The sequence below is a fragment of the Phacochoerus africanus genome, chromosome 15 (assembly GCF_016906955.1).
Source record: "Phacochoerus africanus isolate WHEZ1 chromosome 15, ROS_Pafr_v1, whole genome shotgun sequence".
Taxonomy (NCBI): domain Eukaryota; kingdom Metazoa; phylum Chordata; class Mammalia; order Artiodactyla; family Suidae; genus Phacochoerus; species Phacochoerus africanus.
Genome location: NC_062558.1, coordinates 39,934,725 through 39,949,250, shown reverse-complemented (window position 1 = coordinate 39,949,250; position 14,526 = coordinate 39,934,725). Strand labels below are relative to the sequence as shown.

General features: G+C 45.3%; 1 protein-coding gene across 1 annotated transcript; it reads left to right on the top strand.

The window, feature by feature from the left end:
• The first annotated feature begins 6,994 nt into the window (after positions 1–6,994).
• On the top strand, positions 6,995–9,944 carry LOC125116828 (disintegrin and metalloproteinase domain-containing protein 1a-like). Its single transcript, XM_047762396.1, has one exon. It carries the CDS (start codon positions 7,363–7,365, stop codon positions 9,835–9,837), a length of 2,475 nt encoding a protein of 824 aa, XP_047618352.1. The 5' UTR covers positions 6,995–7,362; the 3' UTR covers positions 9,838–9,944.
• Positions 9,945–14,526: the final 4,582 nt, after the last annotated feature.

Genomic DNA, 14,526 nt, shown 5'->3' with positions numbered 1-14,526 from the left:
GACAAAGAGGATATGTGCACCCTTACCGTGTGGTGAAGTCTCCAAGGTACTTGGACAGTGGGAAACGGGTTCACTCATAGAGCATGTTCTCCGAATCTCAAATTCTGGAGGTACTCATGCGTTAGCAGAGAGATGGAAAGAGAACCGCTTAAGAGACCAAAGGAATACAACTCTGAAACCACAACACTTCTTCCAGTAATGCATTTCTGGTCACCCAGTAATCACGAGTTGGGTGTTAGTGCAGACAACTGCACGTGAAAAGTAGAAACAAAGACGGCACAGCGTCAGTGCCAGGGAACAGGAGAAAGGGCCCCCTCTCGTGCCTTCCACCGACCCCTTACCCACCCAAAGCCAGCCTTTATAGTTCCACAGATAAGTGAGGTCACTATAAAAATGCAGACATGCAAATAAATGCACCAAATAAAGCCGGTGCCACCAATCAACTCCCTGCTTATTAAAAATGAGAATGGACTCTGACTCGGAGGTAACTGACGTGTCATGCTCTAAGGAACTGCTCACAGGTAGGAATCTCTTTATAGGAAAACTAAAACTCTTGCAACAAAGCGACATCTGTATGTTAAACTTCCCAACCACTGAGAGGCTATGTGAAAGAAATCCTGTTCTATACAATGGACTACACAGTATTATTTATACAATAAAGTACCCGAAGAAGAACCTGTTAGTCTTATTCCCAAGGTTTTCCTGAACAGATACCATTTGAAATCATCTTTATTGCTCCCTTAGCTGTTTTTATAACCAATGTAAATATCTAAAAATGTTTTCCAAAATGACGCAAGCATAAGAGAGAAGAGGAGATTATCTTTCCTAAGCACTGCAAGAGCTCTTTTCTTCTCTGTAGAGTTTAGGCCATGAGTGCTGTGTCAGCTTTGAGTCCTGTGTTTTTTCTAGCCTAACAAATTCAACCAGGAAAAAACTTTTATGAGAGAAAAAAACAAAACAAAACAAAAATCAAGGCGCCTTTCTTCTGACTGGGGAGGCAGGGGTCGGGGCGGGGGGGGGGGGGGGTAGGGCGCCTTTCACATTCCATGTCCCCAAGTCCCAGGTGTTACTTCCTGGCTGACCGGTCTGAGACAGGGACCTGCACTACCTCAGGGCCCGGGTTTCCTCCTCAGCCAGATGGCCACACAAAGGTTCTCAACCACCCAGAGTGGTTGAGAGATTCGGGCAGATAACGTGTGTGCAGTGCCTGGCATACAGCAGGTGCTCAAACAAACGCTGAGAAGATCTAAAATCAAACTCGATGACGGATGAAAGATAGTATTGTTAACCGTAAGCTGTTCGGTGGATACGATTTGTCCACTGTCAAGTCATAATACTCAATTTCCCTTACACCGATGGCATTCTGACCCACCACGTGGCCATTTGCAAACATATCCTATTTCCCCAACTCCACTGTAAATCTCTGGAGCTGAGTCACAAGATCTGGTTAACGTGGCCATCACTGCCTTGGGCCCAGTTATGGCCAAGATGGTAGGGACTTTATTCTTGTCCTCAGAGCCCCACCCAAGGCCATGGTGGCATTCAAAGCAACCCTGTTTCTCGGATCCTAAGTCAAGGATTCTAGTTTTCTACCTAGAATGATTATCCTCAATCCTTAATGTGCAAATGGCTCAGGACAGCCTTGTTGTCCAAGCTTGATGTTTTCTACACAAGTCTAATTTTAACAAGAGACTGAGACACGTTGCCTCTCCCTCTATTCATGGACGCATGCATGCATCCAATCATTCATTCCCCTACCACTGGGTCTTTACCTACAGACTGTTCTAGTACCACAGAAACTAAAAGGAAAGAAGACGGAGTCTCTGGTCCCATGAACATTTTAAAAATTACAAACCCGAGGAGTTCCTGTGGTGGCGCAGTGGTTAACGAATCCGACTAGGAACCATAAGGTTGAGGTTTGGGTCCCTGCCCTTGCTCAGTGGGTTAACGATCCGGCGTTGCCGTGAGCTGTGGTGTAGGTTGCAGATGCGGCTTGGATCCCGTGTTGCTGTGGCTCTGGCGTAGGCCGGTGGCTACAGCTCCGATTGGACCCCTAGCCTGGGAATCTCCATATGCCTCGGGAGCAGCCCAAGAAATAGCAAAAAGACAAAAAGTAAATAAATAAATAAATAAATAAATAAATAAAAATAAAAATTACAAACCCGACACAAATAAACAGATAACTATCTAATGGGCCAGGCTGTCATGTGTGTGTGACAGAACGACACGAAGCAGTACATGGGGAAGGATAGTGACGCCATCAGGGCAGAGGGCTATTTTAGGCCAGTGGTCAGAGCAGTCTTATCTGACCAGGTGACATTTGAGGAGAGACATGCAGAAAGTGAGGGAAGAAGCTCTGCAGCTATGGGGGGGGGAGGGGCAAGTCAGGGAGGGGGAACTCTAAGTGAAAAGGTGCTGACATGGGAGCATGCCTCTGGCATGTCTGAAGAAGAGCAAGGTCAGCATAGCTGGACAGCGTGAGCATCATGGAGAGTAGTGTGAGGGCTGCGGAAGGAGACAGGTCATGTGAAGCCCTGGAAAGGACTTTTGGTTTTATTTTGGTGGCAATGGGAAGCACTGGAAGGGTTTTGGCAAAGGAGTGACCAGAGCTGGAAGCATGAGAGATCACCATCTGCTCTGGCAGTAAGGGACAGGGAAGTGGGCAACTGCAGAAGCAGAGGGCCCTTGGGGACTCCTGTGATTTGCCAGGTGGCCAATGGTGGAAGGTTTTAGGAGGGTGGCACAAGCGACTGATGGCTGTGAGGAGAGACTGGAATCTGGGTATACTGTAAGGCAGAGCCAAAAGGATTTGCTGAGGGAGCAGATGCAGAGTGTGAGAGAAAGGCAGCAAAGGAAGGATGACTCCAGTGGCTCTCCCTGAGCAACTGCAAGAACAGAGCTGCCATTTACTGAGATGAGGATGAGTGTGGACATGTTGAGTTTGAGATGCCCACTAAACACCCACGAGGGCATGTCGGCTAGGCAGCAAGATGACCGAGTCGTCTCCTGATTCAGGAGATAAGGCAGCCGGAAGTGTCTATTTGAGGATTGTCAGTGTTCAGATGATAGTCCAAGCCATGGGACCGGCTGACACTGCCTAAGGAGCGAGTACAGATGGAGAAGGGAAGAGAGCTGAGGACCTGGTGAGGACTGAGCTCCAGGGCATCCCTTGTGTAGATGCTGCTGACATGAGGAGAATTTAGGAAAGAAGAAGGAGAAAGAGTGGCCAGTGTGGTAGGGGTACCACCAGGAGAGAGGGTTGTCCTGGAAACCAAGAGAAGAACGAGGTTCTGGAAGACTTTTCCTCGGCAAACCCAGTCCATCCACACATTCTCTTGGCTCTACCCTCAACACATACCCAGAACGTGACCTGATGTGACTACCCTCAACTCTCCAGAGCACTGGAAGTCACCATCAACTCCCTCCTAGACAACGGCAGAAGGTTTTAACTGGTCTCTCTTTTCCCACCCTGGCTCCCACAAGAGCCTATTTTCCACCCAGCGGGCACAGTGATTTTTTTCAAAGGCCAGTCAGACATACCCATCATCTTTTAAACGTTGCTGGTAGGTCCACAGGGTGAAGGCCTGGTGCTGATCACTTGATTTGACGATGGGAGAGTTTATTTAGCTACTGACATCTGGAGTAGAGCAGTCTGGTTGGGTGGCTGGGGGTGAAAGCATACGCTAATGGAGTCAAAATACAAAGGGTGGGGGAGTTCCCGTCGAGGCTCAGTGGTTAACGAATCCGACTAGGTACTGTGCGGTTGCGGGTTCGATCCCTGGCCTTGCTCGGTGGGTTAAGGATCCGGCATTGCCATGAGCTGTGGTGTGGGTCGCAGACGCGGCTCGGGTCCCGAGTTGCTGGGGCTCTGGCGTAGGCTGGCGGGCGGCTACAGCTCCAATTAGACCCCTAGCCGGGGAACCTCCCTGTGTCGTGCGTGCAGCTCTAGAAAAAGACAAAACAAAACACAAAGGGTGGGTCCAAAGGCCTTTGTAAAGGTGTCCAACCTCTTTAGTATTCAGAGAAACGCAGATTACCTAGCCACAAAGAGCTATCGCTACACACCCACAAGACTGCCTACACAAGACAGAACATTCCAAGTATTAATGTGGAACAGTGGAAACTCTCAGAAACTGCTTTAGAAATGTAAACTGGCAGGCCACTCCGAAACAGCACATTTTAATTTTCTAGTTAAACTGCCATCTTGGGTGCCCCGTACCTTAGCCATCTCACCTGAGGGCACATACCCTAGACATTTCTGCTCATTTGCATCCCCTTACTAGCTAATAATGGTCACAGAAGCACTCGTCATAGTACTCCAAAAGAAAAGAACCCCACGTTCACAGATAACATGACGGGTGTTAAGCTGCGACAGACCCACACAGAGGAATCCAAGAGCAGAGCAATGGAAGGGAAGGAACTACAGCGGCCCACAATAACAGTTAGGTAAAACTGAAATACCATGTGGAACAAAAGAGGCTTTACACAAACATTGCACTCGTATGGCTTCATGTGAAGTTAAGAGGGAAAATGGGAAGCACTTCCAAAATGTCAAAACAAGGTCCTGCAGAAGACCCCTCCTCCATAAAAGCAGCTGTAACAGTGGCAAAAATAGTCAAAATCAACCTTTTCTGGAAGTGCATATCAGGTAAAGTCAAAGAACCACCTGAGGTCTGTTTATTCAAAACCAAAAGCCAAGACACAGCTGAATCTTGGCATGAGTGGCGAGTTTCGTGAACCCCCGCCCCCCCCCCTTTTTTTTTTGGTCTTTTTTGCCTTTTCTAGGGCCATGGCCTCGGTATATGGAGGTTCCAGGCTAGGGGTCTAATTGGAGCTGTAGCCACTGGCCTACGCGTATATGGAGGTTCCAGGCTAGGGGTCTAATTGGAGCTGTAGCCACTAGCCTACGCCAGAGCCACAGCAAGACTCTGTGGATCTGAGCCGCGTCTGCAACCTACACCACGGCTCACCGTAACGCCGGATCTTTAATCCACTGAGCGAGGCCAGGGATTGAACCCGTGACCTCATGGTTCCTAGTCGGATTCGTTAACCACTGAGCTGAGTCGGAACTCTGAGTTTTGTGAACTTTTAACTGCCCTACTCTCATATCCCTCTCCTCAGGTCCCCGCCCGTCATCGCAACTACAACTCAGTTGCATCATCTCAACCACCATGGCTGTGAAAACAGGCAGCCTGGCACCCAGTGGAATATGGGAAGAACTGTTCAGAGCTGCCTCAAGAGCCCCATTCCCATAGCACTGCTACTAATTTGCATGTCTGGCAGGTCCCTGGAAAAGCCCCATTCACAGGACTTGTCTTGCTATAAAACTCTCAGAAGAAAACATAAGGCAAAAGCTTCATGGCACTGGATTTGGCAAAGGTTTCTTGGGTACAACGCCAAAGGCACAGGCAACGGAAGAACAAAGAGACAAAATGGACTTTAACAGAGTGAAAAGGCAACCACAGAATGAGAAAAATATTGCAAATCATATATCTGATAAGGGATTAATATCCAGAATATATAAAGAACTCCTAAAACTCAACAACAACAGAAAAAACAAACAGCCTGATTCAAAAAAGAAGCGGGGCGGGGCGGGGCGGGGGGGGGGGGGGGGGCCGCAAAGATCGCAGTTCATGGTCTCAAAAAAAAAAAAAAAAAAAGGCAAAGGACTCAAACAGACATTTCTCCAAAGAAGGTACACGAATCACCAGGAAAATGCAAATCTAAACTGCAATGAGATACCACCTCGTATCCATTAGGATGGCCACCATAAAAACAAAACAAAACACAGCAGAAAAGAACAAGTGTTGGGGAGGACGTGGAGAAAACTGCAACACTTGTGCACTACTGGTGGGAAAATGTAAAATGGTACAGCTGCAGTTCCCTAGCCTGGGAACCTCCACATGCCGTGGATGCGGCCCTAGAAAAGACAAAAAAAAAAAAGATGTAAAAGAGAGAAGGGAGAAATGAAAAAGGGAAGTTCAGGAGAAGCTGAAAGGGAAGAACACCCCACGCACATGGAAAAGGATTGGTCTAGAATGGAGCATGGAGAATTTCCCCACCACAGAGGGGGAAACATTTAGATGCAGGCAGACTCATCCAGCATCTACGTGCGGAAGTATTCGTTCGGTTGCTTCTACTCTTCTCAGTGAGATATGAGGCAAGAAGAAATTAGGAGAGTGAACTGATCATGCCATCAGTCAGAGTGGTTTTCATGGTTTTTTCTGAAGACATTTTCAGATGTTCCGAGCAGGCATGAAGCAAGTACAAAGGCATGAGATTCAGCAGATGAGATATCACAGCACCCAAAACTGGGAGCTATTCATTCATTCAGCAAATATTTCTTGTTCATCTACTCTTGGACAAGCACTCATCCAGGCCTGGCGGGTGGCGGCATACAAGGATGAACAAACAGAAGTGGCCACTGAAAACACAGGCGCCATACACTCACACAGAGGAGATTTTTAGGACACCTAATCTTCAGCAGGCATAATCCGAAGATCCTCCTAGTCAGGACCAGCCCAAGAACGGTCATAGGCCTGGAAGGGAACAACCAGTGTGGCCATGATAACTGCACAAAGGGGAGAGTGCGCCGTTGGGATCTCCCATTCACACTTTTGGACAGTGTTGTAAACAGAACTTGAGAAACTGAATTCTGATGATGTTAAAACACAGGAGCATTGTCGCTTGTCCCGTGTGTCACCAGCACACTCGAGTTTAGCTTGAGGCACAGGGGAGCCGCCCCACTGGCCCTATCTAAAGTTATGAGCATGACTTTCCAGTCTGCGAGATGTGCACAGCACTATAATGCCTCGCTGTGGGGTAAAGAACACCCATGGGGTACAGGGCAAGAGTTTCAGAAGAGGGGAAGTGGGCAATGGAGTGTGCCCACCAAAGACCTCCAAGCCCCCTGGTCTGGAACATTTGGAGTCAGCCGAGGAACGAGCAACGGGCAACGGACGATATTGGGCGGGTGGGGGGTGGGGAGTTCCGTGTGGCACAGTTGAGGAAGGAAGGCATGGAGGTTTTGGTCCCTTGATCAAAGTACGGTCTTGCCTTTTAGAGTCTGCAGCCCCTCTTCATGATCACATCACTTCATAATTGTCTCAAGGACCTTAACCAAGGAGCGCTGAAGCTGATGCTGTGGAAGAAAGTCACAGAGAAAGGACACTATCTGAAGCGTAACAGATCGGAAAGACTAGAAGGGACACAGCCAGAGGCTGTACCTCTGAGAGGTAGGCACTAGCCACCCTTTATGCACCCAGCGCAGATCTGAAGTCAATACCTGTGTGCGTGTCAGGGAGAGCTGCTGTGGACGGACACAGGCCCTGCGTCATCAACCGATTCACTAGGGCCACATCGATGGCAGACTCTGTGAGAGACACTGCCTCTATACTCCCTTCTCCACAGAAAAACCAAGAGCTTAGGAACGAGGCTAGCAGAGTGCTTCAGACTTGGGCTCCCCAGATGAAGGGCTGGCTGCCACCCTTGCCAGGACCTTCATGTGCCAGGTTGGCGATCATGTTGGTCTTGGTACTGATTTTCCTGCCAAGCATGTACTGTGACCTGGGATCAGTATACCACTCTTCCTATGAAATAGTCATCCCCCAGAGTCTGGCGGTGGAGGGAAGGGAAGACCCAGAGGAAGAGGTGTCCTATATGCTACCTATGCAGGGCCAGAAGCAGCTGCTTCACCTGAAGGTGAAGAGAGACTATTTTGTGCATAACTTTCCAGTCTTCAGCTACCACAATGGCATCCTGGGGCAAGCGGTGCCTTTCATCTCCCGGGACTGTCACTATGAGGGCTACGTAGAAGGAGTGCCAGGCTCCTTTGTCTCTGTCAACATCTGTTCAGGCCTCAGGGGCTTCCTGGTTAAGGAAGAACAATCCTATGGCATTGAGCCCATGCACTCTTCAAAACGGTTTGAACATGTGCTGTACACCATGGCACATGAAGCTCGAGTCTCCTGTAGCGTCACTTCCAACGACAGCCAAGTGGCACCCACCAGCCAGCAACCAGACAGCAGCAAGCCTCGCAGTCTGCAGGCGCCATCCTACTTGTGGTCACACACCAAGTACGTGGAGATGTTTGTGGTGGTCAACAACCAGCGGTTCCAAATGTGGGGCAGTGACGCCAACGAGACCGTCCAGAGAGTGATGGACATCATTGCTCTGGCCAACAGCTTCACCAGGGGAATAAACACAGAGGTGGTGCTGGCTGGAATGGAGATCTGGACTGAGGGGGACCTCGCAGAGGTCCCAGTGGACCTGCGAGTTGCACTCAGGAATTTCAACAGCTGGAGACAAGAGAAGCTCGTCCATCGTGTGAAGCACGATGTCGCCCACATGATCGTTGGACACCATCCTAAAGAGGATATGGGACAGGCATTTCTCAACGGTGCCTGCTCGAGCGATTTTGCAGCAGCTGTTGAATCCTTCCACCATGAAGATGTCCTCCTGTTTGCAGCACTCATGGTCCATCAGCTTGGGCACAACTTGGGTATGCGGCACGACCACTCGGCCTGCGTTTGTAAAGACGCACACTTTTGCCTCATGCTTGAAAATATCACCAAAGAAAGTGGCTTCAGCAACTGCAGCTCCGACTTCTTCCACCAGTTCCTCTGGGAACACAAAGGAGCCTGCCTATTTAACAAGCCTGGGCACAAACGCCGCTTACGCAGGAATGGCCGGTGTGGCAATGGTGTTGTGGAAGACGATGAGCAGTGCGACTGTGGTTCTGACTGTGACATTCACCCGTGTTGCGACCAAACGTGTAGGCTGAAGCAGAATGCATTATGTAATCCCAGTCCCTGTTGTAATGTTTCATGCCAGTATGAACCTATTGGACGTAGTTGCCGTCCTGCTTCTGGAACGTGTGACCTCCCAGAATTTTGTCTTGGTAACTCTGGAGAATGTCCCCCAGACCACTACAAGCTAGATGGTACGCCATGTCAAGAGAACAACTTCTGTGTTGGGGGCCTCTGCAGGAGCTTTGACTATCAATGTTTTGACGTTTTTGGGTACCCTGCAAGATCTGCTTCAGAAGACTGTTATCGGTTACTTAACAAGAAAGCGAATAGGTTTGGAAACTGTGGTATGGCCTCGTCATCTAACCAATATGTTCAATGCGCAGATGAAAACATACTTTGTGGGAAAGTTGTATGTACAAATGTTCAAATGCTACCAAATATAAGAAACCTATCTACCATGCTGCAGGTCCCTCATAATGATGACTACTGCTGGACCATGGATATGTCTGGCACTTCTGATGTCCCTGATGATGGGCGGTCATATAATGGCAATGTTTGTGGTTCAGACAAAATTTGCATGAATTTCTCCTGCACTGCATCCTCTGTGCTTGGGTACTCATGCAATGAAAAGGAGTTGTGTAATGGGAAAGGGGTTTGCAATGATCTCAAGCACTGCCATTGTGAGATTGGTTTTGCCCCTCCTGACTGCAGCTCTCCAGGATCTGGTGGTAGTGTGGACAGTGGCCCCCCTGGTATAGAACCTCATCCATCGCCACCAGATCAAGGTGATGGTCAAAACACTAGCAGTGATTCCAGACATCAAGAAGCTTTCTTAGACTGGATGATGATACTACTTATTATACTTTTTATCATAATAGTAATAATTATAATTTTTTGCGTCACCACCATTTGTAGAGAGGCAGCAGAAAAGGCGCCTGCAGAGGCTGCTGCAGCAGGGGCTGCCGCACCAGAGGCTGCCGCACCAGAGGCTGCCCCAGAAGAGGCTGCCCCAGAAGAGGAAGCAGAGGAGGAAGAGGAGGAGGAGGAGGAGGAAGAGGAAGAGGAAGAGGAAGAATCTGAGCCTTAAGCCAAGTAGTGGGAGAAAGAAGCCTAATGTGTCAAACACCTCAAGCAATGAGTAGGAATGAGAGGCTCAGTGAAGCAAGAGTGAAGTGGGAATTGATAGCTTCAGTGGCTCTGACTAGGATTATAAAGTTTATAAAAATATACTAATGTGGGAGGATAGATTCTCTCACTTTATTATTCATTTTAGTAAGGAAGGTTTTATTTATATATTAAATATCTTACTACTTTTTGCTTTTTCACATTTCATTTGAACTCTTCACATATACCTACTGACATCAATGTCCTTGTCTAAGGCTAATTTTTCCAGTCACCAGGACCTTTTTCAGGACATGCCATCTTTCATCTAAGCTGTCTGACATACACTTCTATTGGTACCTGCATTTATTACTATCACTTGGATTTTTATTTCAAGTAACAGCTACCTGTTATGAGGACAGTAGTTTATGTGACTGTTCTAATTTGTCCTATAAATGCACTTTGATGAAATGAGTTTTTAAATAAAAATAAAACACCTTGTGGTGTAGTTATTGTGTCTGTTTTCTTCTGGGGCTCTGTGGGAGGGACTATATCCAGCAAGACAAAAGACCCTGATAGCCACAGGGTCAAGAAGGTAGTGTTTAAATCATTCACCTTTTCAAATCTGGCAGATGTTTAACATGATACATACTCAATTTATTCCTTCCCAGGATTTCCATGTCCTTCCTATGGCCATACTCCCTTTTTACCTAAAATATTCCTTTTTTATCTAGAGCAGTGTTCATATCCCTCCTCTTTACTAATCTTGCTGGGATGAATTTCAAACCTTCAGATATGTTTGATGAACATCACCCAGTCAGGAAAATGTATTTATTCTAATTTTATACAGTATAGAGTCCTCTACCACAGTGCTGAGTGCATGTATTAAACTAAAATTTTGTCTTTTCTATTTTTCTTTTATTTATTGAAATAAATAATTTGTTAACTGACATCAGAAGGAATCTCTCCAATTACAGGTTAACAGAGCTTTGGATGTAGCAGATATTTCTCTGTGAAGAGAGCACAAAGCAAGTATAATATTAACATTATTCATTCTGTGCCAGCAACTGTGTTAAACACTTTATATTAACTATCTTAATTTAATTCTCCTAGCCACCCTATGAAACCTACCTCTTTTTCATGAGGAAACAGACAAAAGAGAATTTTCTCTGGAGCTAATAAATGGTGGAACCTGCACCTCTTTCCAAGTGTGATTCAAGATACAATTTCCACTATCTCACGAGCCTTCCCCTTTAGTAAAATGTAACAGGGAAGACACAAAATATATATTTAATTGACCTCTATTATGAGTCCACAAATTGTGTAGTCATTATTGATGAAAATGTGTTTTCTCCTATTACATCCTAACATTATGGTCTTGTAGTACTGTGGGCCAGAATATTGCAGATGCCTAATAAGCGTTTACCAAGTGAATGATTTAACCACAGCTAACCTGAAAATACAGAGCCAAATTCACTCCTGGAGAAGGATGCCTCTTTCCACTCCCTAGCACAACCAAAATCTTGCTCAGATTCAATACTGCTAAATACTTACCAAGAAATAAGTCATAAAAAATTTACAAAACCTCAAACTCCAACAAATGAAGGACAGACTATGGTAGGGGAAGGAATAGTTTTAATGTGGGCAGGAGTGTGCTGGTAGATGTAACTTTGGGTGTGAAGTCTCCATGGTCAAGGATCAGAGTCTCCTATAAATGTTCTGGTAACAATAGTTCACTCTGCATTGTGTGTGACTGCCTCTAGGAAGTATACCATTTCCTTTGATTCCTGTCCTCATCATATTTGGGGGATTCTGAGGAATGCTTACATATTCTAGTAATTTGTGTTGGTAATCACTCATGACCCAGCCAGCTGGCCCCCTGAACTGTCATGGTGATTTACTGTCATCATTTACCTGTCTTCCCCAGGCAGCATATTGTCCTTTCTGTGTTGCCTCAGGTCAACAGAGACCCAGGTCCTTCCCTTAGTTTTCGGAAGCCAAGTCCAGGCTTTATTCTCTCTACTTATGAGTTCAATTTTTTTTGTTTCTTTTAGATTCTACATATAAATAAGATCATAAGGTATTTGTCTTTCTCTGTGTCTTATTTTACTTAATATAATGCCTTCAAGGTCCATCCATGTTGTCACAAACGTCAAAATTTCCTTCTATGGCTAAATAATATTCCTTGTGTGTAACATTTTCTTAATTCGTTCACCTAAGTTGCTTCTATGTCTTGGCAATTATAAATAATGCTGAAATGAACATGGGGATGCAGATATCTTGTTTTTGTTTGTTTTTGGTTGCCCCATAGAATATGTAAGTTGCTGGGCCAGGGATTGAATCTGAGCTGGAACTGTGAACTAAACCACAGCTATGCTGGATCCTTAACCCACTCTTCTGGGCCAGGAATCAAACCTGAATCCCTGCTACTGCAGAGACACTGTCTATCCCATGTGTCACAGCGGGAACTCCTAGATATCTTCTTTAGTTAGTATTTTCATTTCCTTTGGACAAATGCCCAGAAATAGATTGCTGGATATGATAGTTCTATTTTTAATTTTCAAGGAAATTTCATATTATTTTCCATAGTGGCTGTACCAATTTATATTCCAACTAACACTGCACAGAAGTTTCTTCTTTTCCATATCCTCTCCAAACCTCATTTCTTGTCTTTTTGATAACAGGTATGAGGTGATATTTCATTGTGGTTTTGATTTACATTTCCCAGATGATTAGTGATACTGAGTGCCTTTTCATGGACCTGTTGGCCATCTGTATGTCTTCTTTGGAAAAATGTCTATTCAGATCCTCTGCCCTCCCCTCTGCCTTTTTTTTTAGGGCTGCACCAGCAGCATATGGAAGTTCCCAGGCTAGGGGTCAAATCAGAGCTACAGCTGCTTGCCTAAGCCACAGCCACAGCAACGTGAGATCCGAGCCACATCTGCAACCTATACCACAGCTCATGGCAACACCAGAACCCCGACCCACTGAGCAAGGCCAGGGATCAAACCTGCATCCTCATGGATACTAGGTGGATTCATTTACGCTGCACGACAATGGGAACTCCCTCTGCTCATTTTTAAGTTGATTTTTTTTTTTTTTGCTATTGAGTTGTATAAATTCTTTTTATATTTTGGATATTCACGTCTTATCAAATATATGACCTGCAAATATCTTCTCCCATTTGATAGGTTGTTTTTTCATTTTGTTGATAACTTCCTTTGTTGTGCAGAAAGAAGCCTTTCAGTCTGATCTAGTTCCACTTGGTTTTGCTTTTGATTTGATTTTGCTTGATTTGGTTTTGATTTTGATTTGATTTGATTTTGCCTGATTTTTGGTGTCAAATCCAAAAAGTTATTACCAAGACCAATGTCAAGGAGTTGACTGCCTAAGTTTTTTCCTAGGAGTTTTATGGTTTCAGCTTTTACTTTCATGTCTTTAATCCATTTTGAGTTAATTTTTGTGTATGGTTTAAGATAGTTGGTACAGCTTCATTCTTTTTGCATGTGTTCAGTTTTCTCAACACCATTGAAGAGACTGTTCATTCTTCATTGTATATTCTTGGCTTTTTTTGTTGTAAATTAGTTGACTATATATGTGTGGGTTTATTTCTGAGCTTTCTGTTCTGTTCCATTGCTTTATATGTCTGTTTTTATCCAATATCATAGTGTTTTGATTATTACAGTTTGTAATATAGTTTGAAATCAGGAGTCATGATGCTTCCAGCTTTGTTGTTCATTCTCAAGACTGCTTTGGCTATTTTGGCTCTTTAATGGTTCCATGCAAATTTCAGGATTGTTTGTTCTATTTCTGCGGTAAATACCATCGGAATTTTGACAGTGATTACACCGAATCTACAAATAGATTTGGGTTGTACAGACGTTTTAACAATATTAATCCTTTGGAATTTCCATTGTGGCTCAGTGGGTTAAGAACCTGACATAGTGTTTATGAGGATGCGGGTTCAATCCCTGGTCTCACTGAGTGGGTTAAGAACCTGACATAGTGTTTATGAGGATGCGGGTTTAATCCCTGGTCTCACTCAGTGGGTTAAGGATCTGGCATTGCTACAAGCTGTGATGTAGGTTGCAGATGCAGCCTGGATCCTGCATTGCTGTGGCTGTGGCATATCCAGGCAACGGCAGCTCCAATTCAACCCTTAGCCTGGAAACTTTCATATGTTGCAGGTCAGCCCTAAAAAAGATAATTTAAAAAAAACAATATTAATTCTTCCAACTCATGAGCACAAAATATTTTTCCATTATTTGTGTCCTCTTCAATGTCTGTAGTTTTCAGTGTGCAGGTTTTTCACTTCCTTGGTTAAGTTCATTCCAAGTATTTTACTCTTTTTGATGCAATTGTAGATGGGATTGTTTTCTTAATTTCCATGACAGTTTGTTATTAGTGCATAGAAATACAATCAAAGTTTTTTCGTCTTTTTTTTTAAAGGCTGTACCCACACCATATGGAGGTTCCCAGGCTAGGGTTGAGTCAGAGCTGTAGCTGCTGGCCTGTGCCACAGCCACAGCCACACCAGATCTGAGCCCCACCTTCGACCTGCATCACAGCTCATGGCAACGGTTGATCCTTAACCTACTGAGCAACGCCAGAGATCAAACTTGTGACTTCATGGTTATTAGTCAGATTCATTTCTGCTGAGCCACGACAGGAACTC